Below are 27500 nucleotides of genomic sequence, written 5' to 3'. Positions count from 1 at the left end.
TTGGCTTGTACACTTTATCCCAAATGTTTCCAAGAGTGTTTAACTCAGTGTTTTTCCCCAGGACACGGCCCGTGTGTGTGTGTGTGTGTGTGTGTGTGTGTGTCGCCCATCAGTGACATCATCCCCGTGTCCCCCTCCGCTGTTATTGTGCAGTAACCATGGCAACACTAGCGGCGCTTTAATATCTGCTGTGTTTTATTAGCCACTGTTTGGATCATTGATGGACAGAAGCTCCTCATTGTTCTCCAGCTCAACACAGTTAGTCTGATTGTGTGAATCTGCTGTTGTTGATTTACCCAGAATGCCATGTTTTACCGCCTCATATGATCTCACTCACTGCAGTGTGAACAAGTGTCTCATAGTAGCGCAAGAGTAGCATTACAACATCACTTTAACACACTCACACACACACACACGAGCGGAAGAAGCGGAAGCGCAGAATAAAAGCTCCGCCCACTCCAGAGTCAAGACACGCCTCTGAGTTGAGGAATTACACACTGCACATTTAAAGCACGATTTATTTCATTTGAAATTTGTTTATTTGTTCTTATTTTATAACTGACGGTTTACTCGTCTTTAATGTTTGACATTAGTTAGTAGGCTAATATTTTTATCGAAACTGGATTGAAATGTTGGTGTCATGACAAAAGGACACAAGTAGGGCTGAACGATTTTGGAAAAAAATCTAATTGCGATTTTTTTAACCAATATTGAGATTGCGATTTAATATGCGATTATTTTTCAAACTCTTTATCTTCTGTATTATTCAACAATACATTATTGTATAGTAATGGTGGAAATCTTTAATGGTACCTCACGATCCGATTCCGAAACAATTCTTGAACTTTTTAATTTTTAAGTTTTTAATAAATTAATATTAATAATTAATGTTTTTATTGTGATATATGTAATTATAAGCTTTTTAAAATAACTACACATTATAACATTTTAATTAAAACAATTGCATGTTAATAATTTTAAATATATAAACTAATATAGCTGCAAAACATAAAGTAGTAAATCATAAAGAGAAACAAAAAAACATATTACAAGCAATGAACAAAGAGTGCTTTCAGTGTTTAAGAGTGTCTGAACTGAGTGATTTTTCTCTTTCTCAGCTTTACTGTTGTTTGATTATTAATGATGACATCATCATAGACAGATTCACACTAATGCACAATCTCTTTTGAAATATAAGATGTTTTTGCCGTCTGTTTAATTCATTAAGACATTACTGATGGTGTTAATTTTGCGTCATAAAAGCATTTTGAGACGCGCACAGACGCGCGCGCGCGAGCACTCTTCACAAAGCGCCGCGTGAGCATTTGAAATGGAAAGCCTTCCGTCAGTGAGTTACTAACGACAGGAATGAAGCCTTCGTTGAGCGTGTGTGAGGAAAACACCGGCGGGCGAGAACACACACTGTAAGCGTGACATCAGTTTCTCACAGCGCTTATCCTGTGCAAAGAAGCCTGCGAATGTCATTGCAATTCACGTCTTCAACCTTTCCGGACGTTATGAAATATTATTTTATGGTTCATGCGTGATTGTGTGTGTGTGTGTGTGTGTGTGTGAGAGAGAGAGAGAGAGAGAGAGATATAATGGAAGCAATCAGAATACGGGTGTTTCTAAAACACACGCAGCACATGCAGTTAAAATCTAAGCTCAGAATCGATCCAGAATGATTGGAGAGATGATAGTAGCCTATAGTATGAACAACACAATATTAGATAGATCAAACACAAACAGTTTTTTTTTCTTCTAGGCCAGGCATATGATATGTGTAACGTGTCGAGTTGATGCTTCTTCTGCAGACTTTACTCTGGCGTGTCACGTGACCAGACTGTAATCGCAGCCGTTGCGGTTAGGAAATCGCGTTATATCATATCGCGATATTATTGCAAATGCAATTAATCGTTCAGCCCTAGACACAAGGGTAATCAATCAAACCTGACTTTTCCACGGAAACCCTGATGATCTAGAAACATTCTTTGAAATCTCGTCTTGTGTTCCACAGAAAGTCACACACGTTTGAACAGACACGAGGGCGAGTAAACGACTGAAGCTACATCTGCGGCTCAACTAACCCTTTAAGAACAAACCCATATCAAGCCGCATCACACAGTGGATTAGTCATATAACCGGCGGGCTCATTTGCTTCAAGGTAACCGTGAGCCCTCGCCACACACACACACACACACACACACACACACACACACACACACACACACACACACACACACACACACACACACACACACACACACATTATTTCCAGGCATGCACAGTAAACTCAAGCCTGGCGTCGGTGTTTCTTGAGAAGAGCGGCTCACAGCTGACAGAAGCCAAATCATTTACCGTCTTACAATAAACCCATTTCCTGCACTTCACAGCGAAGTCTGAATAACAGGAAAGAACACTGTAGAGTGTGATTATAAATAGAGGCACTGAAGGTTAGAACAGCGCGCACACACACACACACACACACACACACACACACACACACACACACACACACACACACACACACACACACACACACACAAGCACAAGGAGTTCTGAGCATTATCTACATGTTCTGAAGGCAGTGTCTCTGAGGATCAGTGTGAGCCAGTCCAACCCAACACTCATCACTGCGGGATTCACCAGCCCAGCACACACACACACACACACACACACACACACACACACACACACACACACACACACACACACACACACACTTGGGATGGGCGATATTTTATCGTTTGCGATATACCGGTAAAAATTCTCCCCACGATAAGAATTTGTCTTCCCGCGATAATAGCGATAAAGCCTGGTTGATGGCGCGACCCATCCGCACAGTGCCGCCGCCGGCCGTTATTACTCTATGATGGCGCGACCCATCCGCACAGTGCCGCCGCTGGCCGTTATTACTCTATGATGGCGCGACCCATCCGCACAGTGCCGCCGCCGGCCGTTATTACTCTATGATGGCGCGACCCATCCGCACAGTGCCGCCGCTGGCCGTTATTACTCTATGATGGCGCGACCCATCCGCACAGTGCCGCCGCCGGCCGTTATTACTCTATGATGGCGCGACCCATCCGCACAGTGCCGCCGCCGGCCGTTATTACTCTATGATGGCGCGACCCATCCGCACAGTGCCGCCGCCGGCCGTTATTACTCTATGATGGCGCGACCCATCCGCACAGTGCCGCCGCTGGCCGTTATTACTCTATGATGGCGCGACCCATCCGCACAGTGCCGCCGCTGGCCGTTATTACTCTATGATGGCGCGACCCATCCGCACAGTGCCGCCGCCGGCCGTTATTACTCTATGATGGCGCGACCCATCCGCACAGTGCCGCCGCCGGCCGTTATTACTCTATGATGGCGCGACCCATCCGCACAGTGCCGCCGCTGGCCGTTATTACTCTATGATGGCGCGACCCATCCGCACAGTGCCGCCGCTGGCCGTTATTACTCTATGATGGCGCGACCCATCCGCACAGTGCCGCCGCTGGCCGTTATTACTCTATGATGGCGCGACCCATCCGCACAGTGCCGCCGCTGGCCGTTATTACTCTATGATGGCGCGACCCATCCGCACAGTGCCGCCGCTGGCCGTTATTACTCTATGATGGCGCGACCCATCCGCACAGTGCCGCCGCTGGCCGTTATTACTCTATGATGGCGCGACCCATCCGCACAGTGCCACCGCTGGCCGTTATTACTCTATGATGGCGCGACCCATCCGCACAGTGCCGCCGCTGGCCGTTATTACTCTATGATGGCGCGACCCATCCGCACAGTGCCGCCGCTGGCCGTTATTACTCTATGATGGCGCGACCCATCCGCACAGTGCCGCCGCCGGCCGTTATTACTCTATGATGGCGCGACCCATCCGCACAGTGCCGCCGCCGGCCGTTATTACTCTATGATGGCGCGACCCATCCGCACAGTGCCGCCGCCGGCCGTTATTACTCTATGATGGCGCGACCCATCCGCACAGTGCCGCCGCTGGCCGTTATTACTCTATGATGGCGCGACCCATCCGCACAGTGCCGCCGCTGGCCGTTATTACTCTATGATGGCGCGACCCATCCGCACAGTGCCGCCGCCGGCCGTTATTACTCTATGATGGCGCGACCCATCCGCACAGTGCCGCCGCCGGCCGTTATTACTCTATGATGGCGCGACCCATCCGCACAGTGCCGCCGCTGGCCGTTATTACTCTATGATGGCGCGACCCATCCGCACAGTGCCGCCGCTGGCCGTTATTACTCTATGATGGCGCGACCCATCCGCACAGTGCCGCCGCTGGCCGTTATTACTCTATGATGGCGCGACCCATCCGCACAGTGCCGCCGCTGGCCGTTATTACTCTATGATGGCGCGACCCATCCGCACAGTGCCGCCGCTGGCCGTTATTACTCTATGATGGCGCGACCCATCCGCACAGTGCCGCCGCTGGCCGTTATTACTCTATGATGGCGCGACCCATCCGCACAGTGCCGCCGCTGGCCGTTATTACTCTATGATGGCGCGACCCATCCGCACAGTGCCGCCGCCGGCCGTTATTACTCTATGATGGCGCGACCCATCCGCACAGTGCCGCCGCCGGCCGTTATTACTCTATGATGGCGCGACCCATCCGCACAGTGCCGCCGCTGGCCGTTATTACTCTATGATGGCGCGACCCATCCGCACAGTGCCGCCGCTGGCCGTTATTACTCTATGATGGCGCGACCCATCCGCACAGTGCCGCCGCTGGCCGTTATTACTCTATGATGGCGCGACCCATCCGCACAGTGCCGCCGCTGGCCGTTATTACTCTATGATGGCGCGACCCATCCGCACAGTGCCGCCGCTGGCCGTTATTACTCTATGATGGCGCGACCCATCCGCACAGTGCCGCCGCCGGCCGTTATTACTCTATGATGGCGCGACCCATACGCACAGTGCCGCCGCTGGCCGTTATTACTCTATGATGGCGCGACCCATCTGCACAGTGCCGCCGCTGGCCGTTATTACTCTATGATGGCGCGACCCATCCGCACAGTGCCACCGCTGGCCGTTATTACTCTATGATGGCGCGACCCATCCGCACAGTGCCGCCGCTGGCCGTTATTACTCTATGATGGCCGTTATTACTCTATGATGGCCGTTATTACTCTATGATGGCCGCGGTGGCTGCGTTCGTCACTCTGTATGGCTGAACGGGGGTTGGAGAGAGAATTGTCTTGTGGCTGCTCTCGGTGCCCTAAGCGCCGCGCGTGATGGGAGCGGCGGCACTGAATCCGCATCTCATGTGCAGAGCGAAAACAGCGGAAGCCGCGGAAGAGTTCATAGCTAAACGAGGAGCACCTGAGGGCGATCTGAACCTGTACATACAGATGTATTTCACTCGCTGAGCGCTTAAGAGATTCGCTCTGTCTCAATCGATCGGTAAAGCAAACTATTTCAGTTCATCTCAATGAATGCGCAGTGTATTTGACGCACAGTAAACACTAGTGTGAGGCGCGACTGAGAGCGCTCAGTGTTTCACACACACTCACAGAGAGAGCGAGAGAGTCTTACACACACAGAATTGACGTGCTACAAGTAAACAATATCCTTTGTTGTATTTTCCTGTAAAATAATGGCGTTTATTTGGAATTATTCAGCCTTTCATGAACAGGAAGAAACGTATGCTCAAACGGGAATCTCATTGGCTGGCGCGCACCTATTACTGCGCCTGTTTTGAATTCAGCAAATCAGTTTGAATGAGCGCTGACAACGTGATTAATATTCATGAACCCAGAAGCTCATTAATCCTTAGTGCAGTTTATTTTTATTAGTTGAAGAATTCGTGGTATTATTATCTTATCAACTCAAATTACTGAAGTTCTATCATTAAATCATTATTTTCAACTTTTTTGTAATCTGAAGACATTTTTGGGATCATTACTTGTGCTGTTTCTGCTATTTTTACCACTGTTTGCACCATGAGTGTATGAATAAATACAGAATCGGTTTACATGTAAAACTTGTCATTGATTTAAAAATTATTATTGTTTGTATTGTGTGACGTTTTTTAGCACAGTTGCACTATTTAAACATTACCTGCACTTTTACAGAAGACAATTATATCTGCAACTTTTCCATTTCTGAAAAGGCTGGTGTGGAATTTTACATAAAAAAATTATAAAAAAATTATTAATTAAATATATATATATATATATATAAAACATGGGGAATGATACTACATTTATCGTCATTGATATCGTTATCGCAATAAATACTAGAAAATATCGGGATACATTTTTAAGTCCATATCGCCCATCCCTAACACACACACACACACACACAGTGTCTCTGAGGATCAGTGTGAGCCAGTCCAACCTAACACTCATCACTGCGGGATTCACCAGCCCAGCACACACACACACACACACACACACACACAGAGACACACACACACACAGAGACACACACACACACGTTTGTTTTTGTGAAATGTGAGGACATTCCACTGGCGTAATGGTTTTTATACCGTACAAACTGTATTTTCTATCCCCTTACACTGCCCCTAAACCTACCCATCACACACACACACACACACACACACACACACACACTCCTGAAAGCGGCCCATTCTCTCTCTAGTGTGTGTAGAAGCGTCTGCAGGTCTAGAGCTGGAGTTACACACCTGTGGCCATGAAGAGCCGAACACCTGAACTCTGGGAACTCACATTACTTCTGGCACTAGAGTATAGATTCTACTATATTATTATTATTATTTCATAGACAGTAACAAATGCCTATATTTGACTCTACATAAATAACTTCATGACAGCTATAAACTCATAAACACTTGCTGGGAAAAAAGAAAGTGAAGCTCGTCTCAGGAAAGCTGTAGTCAAAACACAAATCTGTGTCAACTTGCAAAAAACTGATTTCCATCTGAAGTGTGACAGACGGAGGAGAAGCGAGAAAGGAGGAGAAAGGAGAACCCACCCTCACTGCGGCTTGAGGAACACTGGCCTCGACGACAACACAACAACAACACAACAACAACAACACAACAACAACAACACAACAACAACACAACAACAACAGGCTCTCTGTAAGAACGACAGGAACGGAGATGAGTGAGAGAGAGAGAGAGAGGGAGAGAGAGAGAGAGAGAGAGAGAGAGAGAGAGAGAGAGAGATGGAGAGAGAGAGAGAGAGAGAGAGAGAGAGAGAGAGAGAGAGAGAGAGAGAGAGAGAGAGAGAGAGAGAGAGAGAGAGAGATCAGCTGATTTGCTGCGGGTGAAGGTGGGGGTCGCTGTCATGGAAACGCTAATCTTATCAAGTGCAATCTATGTCGTTTGCCTTTTCATTGTTCCATTAAATCCTCATTTCTCTCGCAGTTATTGCTCACTTTAGATAAGCAGAGCATTCGATTACATCATAAACCACCTTCAGACACATCTCAGTGTGTCCTGACCTCAGATCCTGAGAGAAATCATTCAGCCACTGATCAGCCTGTTCTTCCTGCCTCATGAGGGCTGTGTGTGTGTGTGTGTGTGTGTGTGTGTGTGTGTGTGTGTGTGATGGGTATGTTTAGGGGCAGGGGCAGTGTGTGTGTGTGTGGGGTAATAGTGGGGCTGCCATGCCCAAAACAGCACCTCCTGGTTAAACTGGAGCGAGGTCAACAGCTGCAGAGACGGACATGGAGTCACGTCACCCACAACACACTGAATATATCAGCTCATATATCACACACACACACACACACACACACACACACACACACACACACACACACACACACACACACACACACACACACACACACACACACACACACACTGCCCCTGCCCCTGCCCCTAAACCTACCCATCACACACACACACACACACACACACTGCCCCTGCCCCTAAACATACCCATCACACACACACACACACACTGCCCCTGCCCCTAAACCTACCCATCACACACACACACACACACACACACACACACTGCCCCTGCCCCTAAACATACCCATCACACACACACACACACACACTGCCCCTGCCCCTAAACATACCCATCACACACACACACACACACACACACACTGCCCCTGCCCCTAAACCTACCCATCACACACACACACACACACACTGCCCCTGCCCCTAAACATACCCATCACACACACACACACACACACACTGCCCCTGCCCCTAAACATACCCATCACACACACACACACACACACACACACACACACACTGCCCCTGCCCCTAAACCTACCCATCACACACACACACACACACACACACACACACACTGCCCCTGCCCCTAAACATACCCATCACACACACACACACACACACACACACACACACTGCCCCTACCCATCACAGGAGACATTCTGCATTTTTACATTTTCTAAAAACATCACTTAGTCTGATTTATAAGATGTTTTCCTCATGGGGACCTAAAAATGTCCCCACAAGGACGAGGATTTCGGATATTGCCATCTTTGTGGGGACATTTTATAACGTAGGGATTACCAGTCCACACACACACACACACACACTGATCCGGACCCTAACCCTACACACCAGAGGAAAACCTTCCTTGGATTCGGATTAAAAGCTCAACCGTAAAGGCAGAGATGCTGAATATGCGGAATCCACTAATAAATGGGATTTACTCATAGCCTGTAAAACACATGGCCGTAGAGTCCGTGACGTCTCCACAGGATCTGGAGAGAGTTCTGAAGCGTAAAGTCGAGCTGGCCGTCGCCATCTTGTCCTCGCGTCACTCCCGAATAACAGATCAGGGGCAAAGAGGCGGGACGTGGGCGGAGCTAATGACTAACGGCAATCCACCTGTCACTCAAAGTGGCCACGCCCTTAATTATGCAGAACTTTAAGGCTTTATATAATTAAAACGAGTGAGTTATAAATAAATCTCCCCCTCACAGTCGTCATGAAGGGCAACATTAGCCGTACAGACCAAAAGCACAGTTTGTCCCAGACTGTAAACATGTGTTCTTCTGCTGTAAAGTCGGCCATTTTAACATCAGCTCAGTGAGATTCTGCTCCTCTAGTGGCCAGTCCATGAACTGCAGTTTAAGGCCCTTCAGTATCGGCTGAGGGAGGAACTGCGGGAGGAGCCGCTTGGATTTACAGTATAACGTCACAAATTTTAGATTCATAAATGAAAGTAAGGCTATACAATTAATCACATGATATTGGCGTTACAGCGTCTGCCGTCTCACTTCATGAGGACAGGAACTTCAGCGTTTGGTCAAACTAGTGTTTATCAGTGTTGGGCAAGTTACTGAACATTAGTCATTAGTTACAGTTACTTCTTTTAAAAGTAATTGAATGACTTTACCAATTACTGAATATCAAAAGTAATTAGTTACAAGGGAAAGTAATTTATATGTCTGCTTTTTAAATGTAAATATGAACAGTACTGACCAGTCAAACACAGTAAACATCATTTTTAGACCTATTTACTGTAATCAACAGGGCAAAAGGTCTTCAAATCCAGCAGTGGTGCAGTGTGTCCAGCTGGGAGAGTATACTGGGAGAGTTATGGCCTGTTTACACCGCACTTCATTCCTCTTCTCTGACCAGATATCTATCCGACTGGGAAAAGACCAGACCAGTAAATGCCTTCTGAGATTCTTTCAAGACGGATTTAAATACGATCATTTAAGCAAACCAATCCAGAAGGTGCAACACGCGAGTAAAGCAAGCCAACACGCACACTGAAAATCAGTCTTATATGCTCAAAAACACACTCATCTTCATTAAACTGATGAGACTAAATGATCTTAGCAGTGCTTTGGCCGCTCTCTCATATTGCGCTCTTTGATCTTTTAACTGGTAAATGAAATGCAGCTCATATCTTTTGCTTTCATTGACGTGAACTCCATTAAATGTGCATATAGCGAGAGAATTGAAGATCGGATTATATTAGTTTTGTGGAGAGGTGTAAGGCAAGACAACCTGCATGTTTTTATTTTTATTTTTTTAGATTGTGTAGCCCGTTTCGTTTGCGAGCGCCTACGCCTAACCTCAACTTATACAAAAAATGCCTTTTTACTGTGGAGGTGGTGATAGTAGTTTAAACTCATATTGTGATGCTTGAAGTGTTTGATGTCTATGGATTAGGGCTGTGCGATATTGAGGAAAAAAGCTATATCCTTGTTAAATAATGCGATATGCGATACGATATTGCTTTAAGAGTGTAAAATCTATATCTTTCACTTAAAGCATAACCAACTGTGTTTACATGAATACTCATCAAGACAGCCATTTTGACACAACTGTGTGTGTATTTGACAGTTCGAGTGTGTAACAACACAAGAAAAAAAAGAACAGCTTGTGCGCACGTTTCGGTGTGTGTGTGTGTCAGACAGAGTGAGACTGCAAGGAGTTGTTTTTCGCAAGTTATTGCGTTTAATAACTCTTTTTGACGTCAAGCAAGTCACATGAGTATCAGTCGTGTGCTCAGTCTATTCTCTGCTATACGCGTCGACCAAAAACCTACACTTTTCACAACGCTGAAGTAGCCTATTAAAATCATTCAGATATTGCGTACCCTTGCGATATGCATATTGTGATATGTACATTTGCAATATTTCGATAATTTCTATATATTGCGCAGCCTTACTATGGATTTTGAATTAACTCGCTGTCAGCCGCTGGCCGCTTGGTCATCACTTTGAAAAACAAAAAACTTTAATTTAACAAACAAAACAAAAAAACTGAACTATTTTTAATGGCAGCAACAGTGTGTAATAGGGAGGATAAAAAAAGAAAAGTTCATTTTTCACAAAAGAGAGTAACGCGAGTAACAAACTCATTTAAATTTCAGTATTTATAATAGCATTACTTGATTTAAAAAAATATTTAGTTACTTCTGCGTTACGGCTAAAAGTAGTGGAATTACAGTAACGCGTCAGTCCCAACACTGGTCTCTATGACAACACATCAAAATAAAACTCTGGTTTAACTTGAAGAAATTGTGACAGAAATATATACAGTAGAATGTACTAATGTAATACAACTTTAAGGAATTGTTCTTCCATTTTTTTAAAGGATTAGTTCACCAAAAACTCATTACCAGAGGACATTACACAAGACTGAAACTTTGACACTTCAAAATGTTCATAAAGAGATTGCATAACTAATCCATATGAATTGAGCAATTTAGTCCAACATTTCTGAAGAGACTCAATCCAACGTCGTCAAAGTTTGAGTTGTGTAACGTCTGTGGAGGGGTCAGAGGCTCTGGGGTCATCACAAATATCTCCATGTGTGTGTGTGTGAAGATGAACGAACGTCTGACGGGTTTGAGTGACAGGAGGAATTAATGACAGGATGGACATGTTCGGCTGAACTGACCCGTTATGGCCCGTTCATGCAATAAATATGACCCAATAAAGGCTTTATAATGTACAGCGTGTGCTTCCATAGAAGAGGTTGAGTTTAATAGTCAACGGTACACTGATACGCTATTTTAGGAAAGTAGAGCAGGCAGCTTACAAACACTGAGCAAAGCATTTCCCATGTGCATATCCGGGAATAAACCTACATTACCCATGAGCACCTGCTTTCCCTAAAGCCTTCCTTTCACAGGGCAGAGATGCAGAATTACTGCCATTACTCTGGAGGAGCATTACTGAGACGGACAAGAGAAGCGGTCAGCAAATCTGCCCTCGTCCAGCATACACTGATCATCACACGGGCCACATCCATCCCTCAGGATATCCCACATCCATCCCTCAGGATATCCCACATCCATCCCTCAGGATATTCCACATCCATCCCTCAGGATATTCCACATCCATCCCTCAGGATATTCCACATCCATCCCTCAGGATATTCCACATCCATCCCTCAGGATATTCCACATCCATCCCTCAGGATATTCCACATCCATCCCTCAGGATATTCCACATCCATCCCTCAGGATATTCCACATCCATCCCTCAGGATACTCCACATCCATCCCTCAGGATACTCCACATCCATCCCTCAGGATACTCCACATCCATCCCTCAGGATACTCCACATCCATCCCTCAGGATACTCCACATCCATCCCTCAGGATATTCCACATCCATCCCTCAGGATATTCCACATCCATCCCTCAGGATATTCCACATCCATCCCTCAGGATACTGTGAGAACAGGAAGAGCACAAGCAAACACACGACACTCGCTCAGTCTTATATGCTCAAAAACACAATCATCTTCATTAAAACTAATGACTGGTTTGATCTTTGAACTGGTAAATGAAATGCAGCTCATATCTTTTGCTTTCATTGACGTGAACTCCATTAATGTGCATCTAGCGAGAGAATTGAAGATCAGATTATATTCGTTTTGTGGAGAGGTGTAAGGCAAGACAACCTGCATGTTTTTATTTTCATTTAGATTGTGTAGCCCGTTTCGTTTGCGAGCGCCTACGCCTAACCTCAACTTATACAAAAATGCCTTTTTACTGTGGAGGTGGTGATAGTAGTTTAAACTCATATTGTGATGCTTGCTGAGGTTCAGCACTGGATCTGTGCTGCGAACATTCGTTTATATTCCACTACTCTTACATAAGAGGATGAGTGTGTGTGTGTGTGTGTGTGTGTGTGTGTGTGTATTCATCCAGCCATCAAGGTCTTTCAGGGCCAGTGGAAAAGTAGAGTCGAACACAGTGTGACGAGAACTAAACCATTAAACAGAATGGCCTTGAGGAAAGAGACGAACATGATACCTTGAGTCTTGGCGTGTGTGTAGGAGAGTGTGTGTGTTACTACAACAGATCCCAAAGACTCTCATTAGCGCTGGGACCTCGATCTACGGACAGGAATAGAGGAAGGACAAAACCTGCATGCATGGAACCACAAGCACTCAAATTACTAGGAATGGGAGAAAGGGCAACTCTAAGTCCCGCCTTCTAAACAAAAGAGCCAATCACTGATTGATTGGCTGAAAAATGCAGTTCAAAAACTAAATTTATGAGGCAGATGTTGTCAGATTTCATTGGTGATGTAAAATATCATAAGTTTGGCTTTGGAGAATTGGATGCGTGTCCTCAGTGAAAGAGGGAGGAGCTGCACTGGCTGAATGAAGGCCGATTCAAAGATGGCCGCCGAGCTAAATGACTTGCCTTTCAGCGACTTTGGTTGGGATCTTGGGCTCCTTTGACCCTAGCAACCACCCAGAACACACTAGCATCATGGCACTGAGTTCTGCAGAATTATAAATCATATTCTATAATATTTCTGCATCTGTCAGAGCCAACCCTCCGTCTCTGAAACACAAGCTAAAGTTACAGAACACAGAAATTAATACTTTAATTCAGCAAGAAAGCATTAATTGATCAAAATTACAGTAAAGACATTTAGAATCAGACAGAAAAATCATATATGTAGGCATAACATTATGACCGGTGAGTAACACTGATGATCTGTTAGTGGGTGGGATATATTAGGCAGCAAGTGAACATGTTGTCCTCAGAGTTGATGTGTTAGAAGCAGGAAAAATGGGCGAGCGTGAGGATTAGAGCCAGTTTGACCGGCCGAGGCTCATTGATGCCCGTGGGGAGCGAGCAAGACTTGAATATAATTGTATAATAAAACAGTATAACTCCAGAACTAAAGCAAAATACACAAGGAACGCTTCATATCATGCAAAAAACAGCATAAACCGTCCCTGTAATGCAAGACACTGAAGTCAAACTCCCATGAAACACTTCTCAAGCTCTTCCATCAGCTCCAGAATGACTCAAAGTTAGTAATGCGGCTGCTGCAGTTATTCCTTACATAAGGGCAGAACGCAGCTCTACTGGCATCCATTTAACAACACCAGACCCAGTGTGTGTGTGTGTGTGTGTGTGTGTGTAAGAGAGAGAGAGAGAGAGAGAGAGAGAGAGAGAGAGAGAGAGTGTGAGTGAGTGAGTGAGTACCCAGTACACCCAGTGCTCTCTGTGCTGCAATCTCCACCATTCTGTCCCTGTGGTGAGCTTTACTTCAACAAGCATTTCAGACAAAATCTAACCGCTCTCAGTTTGACAGCAAAGACTTCCTGTGTGTGTGTGTGTGTGTGTGTGTGTGTGTGTGTGTGTGTGTGTGTGTGTGTGTGTGTGTGTGTGTGTGTGTGTGTGTGTGTGTGTGTGTGTGTGTGTGTGTGTGTGTGTGTGTGTGTGTGTGTGTGTGTGTGTGTGAGTGAGTGAGTGAGTGAGTGAGTGAGTGAGTGAGTGAGTGAGTGAGTGAGTGAGTGAGTGAGTGAGTGAGTGAGTGAGTGAGTGAGTGAGTGAGTGAGTGTGTGTGTGTGTGTGTGTGTGTGTGTGAGAGTGTGTGAGTGTGAGTGTGTGTGTGTGTGTTCGTCTTAAAGGGACAGCAGCCTAATAAACACACAGCTTTGTCACAACAACAGAGAAAATGACTAGTAGCTTAAAGATAAAACATATGAATGAATTGATGATATTAGTGATGGGGTGTAACGATACCCTCATGTCACGATGATGAGCTCGCGATACGATATTATTGCAATACTCAAACTGTACTGTTGATTAAAATGCTAAACTTGGTATTGGAGTGGGAATGAATGGGCTTGGATTTGGTGCTGGAAACCCAAAGCACAGGCCAGTCACACCAGAATAAACACATTCATGATCCTGACGCTGAAACACAGAGTTATTTTAGATGAATAAACTCCATAACTGCTCAACATCAGACATGTGGCATTATCAGGACCCACATATTGCATTATTTCACATCATATATAGTAGTTTAATGTAGTACTGACACTAAATCTTTTCATTTTGGATGAACTACACACAATTGTGATATATTGTGACACTCCTAATTAGTTCTATTTCATGTATACAGTGAAGACTGATATTTACATGTGATTATTCGACTGATGAACCTGAAAGCACTGCTGATGTCATTTGTACCATGTTTAGATTTTATAAAATTAGTCCTAAGATTTTTTTTCAAGAAATACTTTTTGTAACTGCAATTTTTTTAACTATCCCCTCACCTAATTTAATATATATTTGTGTCATAGCTTATGATTATATATTTGTATTAATTTAGTTTTTTCTATAATGAGTGTGTACTTAGTGGATTCTGGATTGTGTTTAACAAATAAAAGAGTGACCATTAGTTCCACAAACACAGATATTCTATAGAAATATATGAATCATACATTTATAACCCTTTTATAAGCCAGTTTGTTGTGCTTGTTTCAGTTATTTCCTGAATTGAATATATATTTAAATATTTAAAGCGTTAGCTGTAATCTTACACTGCAAAGTGAGAATTTAAAAGGGATTAAATTCAGAATTATTTAATGATCGATGCACACAAAAAAAATGTTTAACAAAGCCCTAAAACTGACGATTATTTGGCAAAATCGCTGGGCCAAGCAGGATCGAGCACCTCCAGCTCATTTAGAGGCAGGAAAAGCTCTGAGTGTGTTTATGATCTTCTCTTCCTCAATCACTCTAGAGGGCTCAGTCTCTTCACACAGAGCTGCTCAGATCATCTGGTGGAGTCGCAGAACAACTAAAGAAATCGCAATGTACGTTTATGCAGATCTGATCATGTGATGCTCTCTCTGTGTGTGTGCAGAACCAGATCTGAGGAAACCGAAAAGCAGAACCGCTCAGTGTGTGTGTGTGTGTGTGTGTGTGTGAGACACGTGTTGAAGACTGAGAGTTCCTCTTGTGCTCACATCTGGAGCAAACAAATGAACCCGCAGGTGTGTGAGCAGGTCTAAACACGCACAGCCTGAGCTCTGAGAATGTGGGAGAGCGTGTGCTCGGCCAATCAGGAGAGCAGGAACCTCTGAGCGAGAGCTGCGAGAACCAATCAGAAGTCCAGGCCTGTCAGGGCCCTCTGAGCGCTGGTGTGGTGAATCACTCATGACACACACACACACACACACACACACGCCTGCAGCTCGGCATTATGGGTCGGTGACCGTGACTCATGCAATCTTGTGTTAAATATTCAAGAGCTTTATCGCAGGCATGAATATTCAGTGTGTCTAATTCCAGTCACAGATGCTTCTTCTCCAGCTCAAATCCCAACGCTTCATAAACTGGGATCACTGGTGTCACAGATGAACCACAGCCCGTCTGAAGAGAAGCTCAAATATCACGCAGAAGAATTCACAAATAAACAGAGTCAGTGGAGGTGATTTAAACACCGGCTTTCCCAGCTGACCAACACCTGACATTACCATCACACAGGTCATTGTGCAGTTTCCCAGCATGCAACAGAATCCACTCGTCATGCTCTGACCACCTGACCTGATTGGCCACTGACCCACCACCACAGAATCAGGCCTTTACAAGCAATGCTAGAAGATAACGCCACAGTAAAAGCACAACTAGACACATTAGTCATCAGAACATAATACAGTACAGTATGAAAAATACATGTACCAGTGTTATTAAAGGGTAAGTCTGATCAGCTCCTGCATTCTGCCTCAGTCTCACTGTTAGAGTTCATGATGAACACAGACAGAGCTTCACAACACCAGCTGGAGGATTTCTGTGCCAAACACACTCCTTTCAGAGGATGGCCCTGTGTGACATCATAAAGGGGGAACTCCTTATATGGGCACTTCTCCCGGATGACACACACACACACACACACACACACACATCACTGGGCTTTGTTCGGGAGCCGTCGGCGGCGATGGCGTTGTGCTTTTAGACACGAGATCAACAATATTGTGTGTGTGTGTGTGTGTGTGTGTGAGTGTGTGACCGTGTGTTTGTTCCCAGTCATGAGTAGAAACCGTGAGTGAAACTGATCAAATGTGTGTGTTTTGTTGGCAATCAGAGTGTAAGTGCATATAATGTGAACAACACCAGTGTGTGCGAGCGTGAGTGTGTGTGTGTGTGTGTGTGTGTGTGTGTGTGTGTGTGAGCGAGCTTGTGTGTGCGAGCGTGAGTGTGTGTGTGTGTGTGTGAGCGAGCGTGTGTGTGTGTGCGAGCATGAGTGTGTGTGTGTGTGTGAGCGAGCGTGAGTGTATGTGTGTCTGTATGTGAGCGAGCATGAGTGTGTGTGTGTGTGTGTGTGTGTGTGTGTGTGTGTGTGAGCGAGAGTGTGTGTGTGTGTGTGTGTGTGTGCGAGCGTGAGTGTGCGTGTGTGTGAGCGAGCGTGAGTGTGTGTGAGTGAGCATGTGTGTGTGCGAGCGAGCGTGTGTGTGTGCGAGCGAGCGTGAGTGTGTGTGTGTGTGTGAGCGAGCATGAGTATGTGTGTGTGAGTGTGTGTGCGAGCGAGCGTGAGTGAGTGTGTGTGTGTGTGTGAGGGAGCATGAGTATGTGTGTGTGAGTGTGTGTGCGAGCGAGCGTGAGTGTGTGTGTGTGTGTGTGTGTGAGGGAGCATGAGTATGTGTGTGTGAGTGTGTGTGCGAGCGAGCGTGAGTGTGTGTGTGTGTGTGTGTGTGAGGGAGCATGAGTATGTGTGTGTGAGTGTGTGTGCGAGCGAGCGTGAGTGTGTGTGTGTGTGAGCGAGCATGAGTATGTGTGTGTGAGCGAGCGAGCGAGCGTGCGTGCGTGTGTGTGTGTGTGTGTGTGAGCGAGCATGAGTATGTGTGTGTGAGCGAGCGAGCGAGCGTGCGTGCGTGTGTGTGTGTGTGTGTGCGCGCGAGCGAGCGTGAGTGTGTCTGTATGTGAGCGTGCGTGCGTGCGAGCGAGCGAGCGTGTGTTTGAGTGACTCTTTAGCTCCGCCCACTGCACGTCTCCACGTGTGAAAGAATCGGTGCAGCTTATAGGATTAATATTAGAGCCCGACCGATATATCGGCGGGCCGATATTATCGGCCGATATTAGGCTTTTTCCAAACTATCGGTATCGGCATTTATGATGGCCGATAAATGAATATTTTTTTAAAAATAAAAAAACCGGACGAAACGCCTCTCAAACACATTGAGTGTTGGCGTTTCATAGTTTGTCCACCAGAGGGCGCTCTACAACGTGCCGGCTGGCAACACCACCAGTTGATCCAGCAGAGTCATGCTGAGCTTCAGCGCTCTGAGCGCTGCATTCACAACACAGATCATCCGCGAAATGCATGTAAGTTGGCAACGAGACATACATTGCTTGAATTGAATAACAGTTAAAAGAACATCCCCCTCAGTTCTCTTAACTCAAATAACATGACACAATTTGTAACTGCCAAGTCCAGTTTTGCTGTTACATGTAAGCCAAGAGAGCTGGTAATTACGCTAGGTTACAGTTGACTGACTTATTTTACCTCGGACAATGTGACTGAATAAAATGTATTTCTTTAATAGTCTGACAGTTTGACATCATGAGACGTATCATCTCTCCCCTGCCTGTTATTTTGAAAAAGTATACATATTTATAAATTATAACTTATCATAGACGCTAACCACAAAGCTAGCTAATGCCATGGCTATCAGTGGGAGACCGCTAACATTAATGCGCCTTGAAAAACACAACAAACTTATTCTGCCTAAATAAAGTAATGATTACTGTATTTATAACTAGTATATTTGTAGTTCCAGTCCCTGCATTGTAAATCGTAAGTTAGGCTCGTGAAGAGTGAACGAAAGTGCGTGACTTCGTTCAGACGCCGCATTAACGAGTCAAATAATGGATTACACGAGTCATCATCAGTAACGTTAGTAGATTTTAGAAGGCAGGCAGCAAATGATGATTGAAAATGGTTTGTGGTAGCTTGATGGATAGAATTAAAAGTGCATGTAAAGGGATAAGCAAGTTGACATTGTAATTATAAGGTGGCTCATATTTATACTGTATATAGTTTATGTTTTGCTGTTGTTGTTATTTATCAGAACTTCTAGAACTTAACTGAATATTTTTTTCCAGTCTTGCTAAAAGTTATATTTATAAAGCTTACCACATCTATTAATACTGGTAACTTTGATTTTTTGTTTTTGTTAGCCTATTGTGTTTTCGTCCAAACGACTTTAAGTTTCATATCTTAAGTTTGTATTTTTATACATTTTATTTATCAGAACTTTAATATATTTTATGTTCCTCTGTTCTGTTGTAACAATAAAACAAACAAGTTTATTTTTAAACTGCATTATCATATTATTTTAGAGAGGCTGAGGGATCATGAATAACTACAAATAACTGATGTATAAGGGAAATCTGTTTGTGTTTTTTTACGCGTTTCTGTTATTTTATTTTTTTATTTTTTATATATATATCGGCTGATATATCGGAATATCGGATTTTTAAGTGACCAAATATTTGTATCGGTATCGGCCTTAAAAATCCTTTATCGGTCGGGCTCTAATTAATATGCAGTTATTGTAAAAAGCTTCATATGTTCATATTTCATGTTTGTTCTGTTGTGTTTCTGCAGGCCTGCTGAAAGTTAAATAAGTCCATGTTCATTAGAGATGATTTAGTTGACCCTAACCCTATAACTTCATAAAACATGATCAGAACACCATCTATTAAAACAAAAGGTAAAATAAGAGAGCAAATGGCAAATATCGGTCATTAGTTGTTAAGATCGGCCTCATGAAACTCTGCTCATCCCTCAGGGATAAATCCTGCCACTCCATCAGCCAATCAGCTTCCAGAACCTCAGAATCCGCACCTGTGATCACACACTTCCCTCAACTCAACCTGAGAGCCACTGAAGGGTCTTCATGCCCAGCGGGAAACTTCCTGCACTGAGGCTCATGGGATGGCTCATCTTACCCTCGATGCTCAGCTCGAAGCACACGTGGCAGAAGGAAAGCGTCCCTGTGTCCGTCTCCAGTTTGCAGATGCTGCAGATGTTATCATCGTTCAGGTCTATGTTCACAAAGTGCTCCTCTTCCTCCATGCTGTCCCTGCAGAGCAAACACACACACACACACACACACACACACACACACACACACACACACACACACATTCTGGAATAAACAACCCATAAACACACACACATTCTGGAATAAACAACCCATAAACACACACACATTCTGGAATAAACAACCCATAAACACACACACATTCTGGAATAAACAACCCATAAACACACACACATTCTGGAATAAACAACCCATAAACACACACACATTCTGGAATAATGAACCCATAAACACACACACACACATTCTGGAATAAACAACCCATAAACACACACACATTCTGGAATAAACAACCCATAAACACACACACACACATTCTGGAATAAACAACCCATAAACACACACACATTCTGGAATAAACAACCCATAAACACACACACATTCTGGAATAAACAACCCATAAACACACACACACATTCTGGAATAAACAACCCATAAACACACACACACATTCTGGAATAAACAACCCATAAACACACACACACATTCTGGAATAAACAACCCATAAACACACACACACATTCTGGAATAAACAACCCATAAACACACACACACATTCTGGAATAAACAACCCATAAACACACACACACATTCTGGAATAAACAACCCATAAACACACACACACACATTCTGGAATAAACAACCCATAAACACACACACATTCTGGAATAAACAACCCATAAACACACACACATTCTGGAATAAACAACCCATAAACACACACACACATTCTGGAATAAACAACCCATAAACACACACACATTCTGGAATAAACAACCCATAAACACACACACACACACACATTCTGGAATAATGAACCCATAAACACACACACACACATTCTGGAATAAACAACCCATAAACACACACACATTCTGGAATAAACAACCCATAAACACACACACATTCTGGAATAAACAACCCATAAACACACACACACATTCTGGAATAAACAACCCATAAACACACACACACATTCTGGAATAAACAACCCATAAACACACACACACACATTCTGGAATAAACAACCCATAAACACACACACATTCTGGAATAAACAACCCATAAACACACACACATTCTGGAATAAACAACCCATAAACACACACACACATTCTGGAATAAACAACCCATAAACACACACACACATTCTGGAATAAACAACCCATAAACACACACACACATTCTGGAATAAACAACCCATAAACACACACACACATTCTGGAATAAACAACCCATAAACACACACACACATTCTGGAATAAACAACCCATAAACACACACACATTCTGGAATAATGAACCCATAAACACACACACACACATTCTGGAATAAACAACCCATAAACACACACACATTCTGGAATAAACAACCCATAAACACACACACACATTCTGGAATAATGAACCCATAAACACACACACACACATTCTGGAATAATGAACCCATAAACACACACACACACATTCTGGAATAAACAACCCATAAACACACACACACATTCTGGAATAATGAACCCATAAACACACACACACACATTCTGGAATAATGAACCCATAAACACACACACACACATTCTGGAATAAACAACCCATAAACACACACACACATTCTGGAATAAACAACCCATAAACACACACACACATTCTGGAATAAACAACCCATAAACACACACACACATTCTGGAATAAACAACCCATAAACACACACACACACATTCTGGAATAAACAACCCATAAACACACACACATTCTGGAATAAACAACCCATAAACACACACACACATTCTGGAATAAACAACCCATAAACACACACACACATTCTGGAATAAACAACCCATAAACACACACACACATTCTGGAATAAACAACCCATAAACACACACACACATTCTGGAATAAACAACCCATAAACACACACACACATTCTGGAATAAACAACCCATAAACACACACACATTCTGGAATAATGAACCCATAAACACACACACACACATTCTGGAATAAACAACCCATAAACACACACACATTCTGGAATAAACAACCCATAAACACACACACACATTCTGGAATAATGAACCCATAAACACACACACACACATTCTGGAATAATGAACCCATAAACACACACACACACACACATTCTGGAATAAACAACCCATAAACACACACACACATTCTGGAATAAACAACCCATAAACACACACACATTCTGGAATAATGAACCCATAAACACACACACACACATTCTGGAATAATGAACCCATAAACACACACACACACATTCTGGAATAAACAACCCATAAACACACACACACATTCTGGAATAATGAACCCATAAACACACACACACACACACATTCTGGAATAATGAACCCATAAACACACACACACACATTCTGGAATAAACAACCCATAAACACACACACACATTCTGGAATAAACAACCCATAAACACACACACATTCTGGAATAAACAACCCATAAACACACACACACATTCTGGAATAAACAACCCATAAACACACACACACATTCTGGAATAATGAACCCATAAACACACACACACACACACACACACACACACACACACATTCTGGAATAATGAACCCATAAACACACACACACACACACACATTCTGGAATAATGAACCCATAAACACACACACACACATTCTGGAATAAACAACCCATAAACACACACACACACATTCTGGAATAAACAACCCATAAACACACACACACATTCTGGAATAAACAACCCATAAACACACACACACATTCTGGAATAATGAACCCATAAACACACACACACACATTCTGGAATAATGAACCCATAAACACACACACATTCTGGAATAAACAACCCATAAACACACACACATTCTGGAATAAACAACCCATAAACACACACACATTCTGGAATAAACAACCCATAAACACACACACACATTCTGGAATAAACAACCCATAAACACACACACACACATTCTGGAATAATGAACCCATAAACACACACACACACACACACACACACACATTCTGGAATAATGAACCCATAAACACACACACACACACACACATTCTGGAATAATGAACCCATAAACAAACACACACACACACACACACACACACACACACACACACACATTCTGGAATAATGAACCCATAAACACACACACACACACACACATTCTGGAATAAACAACCCATAAACACACACACACATTCTGGAATAAACAACCCATAAACACACACACACATTCTGGAATAAACAACCCATAAACACACACACATTCTGGAATAAACAACCCATAAACACACACACACATTCTGGAATAAACAACCCATAAACACACACACATTCTGGAATAAACAACCCATAAACACACACACACATTCTGGAATAAACAACCCATAAACACACACACATTCTGGAATAATGAACCCATAAACACACACACACACACACATTCTGGAATAAACAACCCATAAACACACACACACACATTCTGGAATAAACAACCCATAAACACACACACATTCTGGAATAATGAACCCATAAACACACACACACACACACATTCTGGAATAAACAACCCATAAACACACACACACACATTCTGGAATAAACAACCCATAAACACACACACACACATTCTGGAAAAAACAACCCATAAACACACACACACATTCTGGAATAAACAACCCATAAACACACACACATTCTGGAATAATGAACCCATAAACACACACACACACACACATTCTGGAATAAACAACCCATAAACACACACACACACATTCTGGAATAAACAACCCATAAACACACACACATTCTGGAATAATGAACCCATAAACACACACACACATTCTGGAATAAACAACCCATAAACACACACACATTCTGGAATAAACAACCCATAAACACACACACACATTCTGGAATAATGAACCCATAAACACACACACACACACACACACACACACACACACACACACACATTCTGGAATAATGAACCCATAAACACACACACACACACACACATTCTGGAATAATGAACCCATAAACAAACACACACACACACATTCTGGAATAATGAACCCATAAACAAACACACACACACACATTCTGGAATAATGAACCCATAAACACACACACATTCTGGAATAATGAACCCATAAACAAACACACACACACACATTCTGGAATAATGAACCCATAAACACACACACACACACACACATTCTGGAATAATGAACCCATAAACACACACACACACACACACACATTCTGGAATAATGAACCCATAAACAAACACACACACACACATTCTGGAATAATGAACCCATAAACAAACACACACACACACATTCTGGAATAATGAACCCATAAACAAACACACACACACACATTCTGGAATAATGAACCCATAAACAAACACACACACACACATTCTGGAATAAACAACCCATAAACACACACACATTCTGGAATAATGAACCCATAAACACACACACATTCTGGAATAATGAACCCATAAACACACACACATTCTGGAATAATGAACCCATAAACACACACACACATTCTGGAATAAACAACCCATAAACACACACACACATTCTGGAATAATGAACCCATAAACACACACACACACACACACACACACACACACATTCTGGAATAATGAACCCATAAACACACACACACACACACACACACACATTCTGGAATAAACAACCCATAAACACACACACATTCTGGAATAATGAACCCATAAACACACACACACACACACACACACACACACACATTCTGGAATAATGAACCCATAAACACACACACACACACACACACACACATTCTGGAATAAACAACCCATAAACACACACACATTCTGGAATAATGAACCCATAAACACACACACACATTCTGGAATAAACAACCCATAAACACACACACATTCTGGAATAATGAACCCATAAACACACACACACATTCTGGAATAAACAACCCATAAACACACACACACACACACACATTCTGGAATAATGAACCCATAAACACACACACACACATTCTGGAATAAACAACCCATAAACACACACACATTCTGGAATAAACAACCCATAAACACACACACACACACACACACACACACATTCTGGAATAATGAACCCATAAACACACACACATTCTGGAATAAACAACCCATAAACACACACACATTCTGGAATAAACAACCCATAAACACACACACATTCTGGAATAATGAACCCATAAACACACACACACATTCTGGAATAAACAACCCATAAACACACACACATTCTGGAATAAACAACCCATAAACACACACACATTCTGGAATAAACAACCCATAAACACACACACATTCTGGAATAAACAACCCATAAACACACACACATTCTGGAATAAACAACCCATAAACACACACACATTCTGGAATAATTAACCCATAAACACACACACATTCTGGAATAAACAACCCATAAACACACACACATTCTGGAATAAACAACCCATAAACACACACACATTCTGGAATAATGAACCCATAAACACACACACATTCTGGAATAATGAACCCATAAACACACACACATTCTGGAATAAACAACCCATAAACACACACACATTCTGGAATAAACAACCCATAAACACACACACATTCTGGAATAAACAACCCATAAACACACACACATTCTGGAATAATGAACCCATAAACACACACACACATTCTGGAATAAACAACCCATAAACACACACACATTCTGGAATAATGAACCCATAAACACACACACATTCTGGAATAATGAACCCATAAACACACACACATTCTGGAATAAACAACCCATAAACACACACACATTCTGGAATAAACAACCCATAAACACACACACATTCTGGAATAAACAACCCATAAACACACACACATTCTGGAATAAACAACCCATAAACACACACACATTCTGGAATAAACAACCCATAAACACACACACATTCTGGAATAATGAACCCATAAACACACACACATTCTGGAATAAACAACCCATAAACACACACACATTCTGGAATAAACAACCCATAAACACACACACATTCTGGAATAAACAACCCATAAACACACACACATTCTGGAATAATGAACCCATAAACACACACACACATTCTGGAATAAACAACCCATAAACACACACACATTCTGGAATAAACAACCCATAAACACACACACATTCTGGAATAAACAACCCATAAACACACACACACATTCTGGAATAATGAACCCATAAACACACACACACATTCTGGAATAAACAACCCATAAACACACACACATTCTGGAATAAACAACCCATAAACACACACACACACATTCTGGAATAATGAACCCATAAACACACACACACACACACGTCTCCTTCCAGTAGTAATAATGGCGTAAACCTAACAACATACGAGCATGAGTTTTGGAATGATTTATCATGAGGAAAAAAATTGTTTAAGTCGCATAACATCAGTTAATGGAAACGCTGTCATTTCGCAATATTTTTTTTATCAACTTTTAGAAAATATCGCAAAAGTTATGCGCAAATCTGTAATGGAAACACGGCTAGTGACCCTGACCTACTGTCTTTAAGATGTTTCTACATTCATTTAAAGAGTAACTGTGAATTATTACAATATAAAAATATTAAAAACACAGATGATTTTAATCGCGATAATTACAGGAAAAATGTAATTAATAAGTTAATTTCTTTAATCGATTGACAGCATTAGTCAAGAATATCTGCATGTATATACTGTATATATATTTATATAATTTATCATATATACATATTTTATATATATATATAAAAAATGAAATATATACATGTGTGTGTGTATTTATAATAACTATACACAATACACACATAAATTATGTAAACAAACTTTTATTTTGGATCCGATTAATCGATTTGACAGCCCTAACACACACACACACACACACAAACCACTCTTTTTATCCAATGAGCTTTCCATTCCTCCGCGAATATTGGATAAAGATTATTAAAAATCATTTTTGATTCATTGATTCACACTCACAAACACTTACAAGCAGGTTTTAGTCTACATTGCAGTAATATTATTCCATGACAAAACTATAAACAAATAATCATGTTCACTGTCGACATTTCTATGACTTTTATGATTTTTTTTTCCTTCCCATGACTTTTCCCAAGCTTTTACAGTTCTCTGGGATTTCCCCTTACTCTGGGAAGCCTATATAAACAAACATAAAGATCAGTTTTAAACAGTTTCCTTTAGATCAAACATCTCTTTATAGTTCTGTTTATACCACAGACACACACTGTCTGTCTCTCTCGGTGTGTGTGTGTGTGTGTGTGTGTGTGTGTGTGTGTGTGTGTGTGTGTGTGTGTGTGTGTGTGTGTGTGTGTGTGTGTGTGTGTGTGTCTAGGTAGGCAGCACAATAGGTTATGATTATGTTATTATTTACTTTATATACTGCACTAAATTGTCTGAAACGTGATTATCTGTTGATAATGTCTGTCATCTGTTGATAGATGCTCGTGAAAATTATACATTTTACAAAAAAACTGAAGATTTTGACCAACTTACAGCCAAACTTTGACAT

The 27500-nt window shown here is 42.6% G+C and overlaps 1 protein-coding gene across 1 annotated transcript in view; it reads right to left on the bottom strand.

The window, feature by feature from the left end:
- cUnh21orf91 (chromosome Un C21orf91 homolog) overlaps nucleotides 1-27500 on the bottom strand; it is a 39382-nt gene that overhangs the window by 11373 nt on the left and 509 nt on the right. The window contains exon 2 of the mRNA XM_079804691.1: nucleotides 19686-19819. Within this exon, the coding sequence (XP_079660817.1) occupies nucleotides 19686-19812 (127 nt within the window). The 5' untranslated portion in view covers nucleotides 19813-19819. The remainder of the gene's footprint in view (nucleotides 1-19685; nucleotides 19820-27500) is intronic.

Source organism: Gobio gobio, assembly GCF_949357685.1.
Source record: "Gobio gobio genome assembly, chromosome: 22".
Classification (NCBI taxonomy): Eukaryota; Metazoa; Chordata; class Actinopteri; order Cypriniformes; family Gobionidae; genus Gobio; species Gobio gobio.
This window is presented reverse-complemented; position numbering and strand designations above follow the sequence as displayed.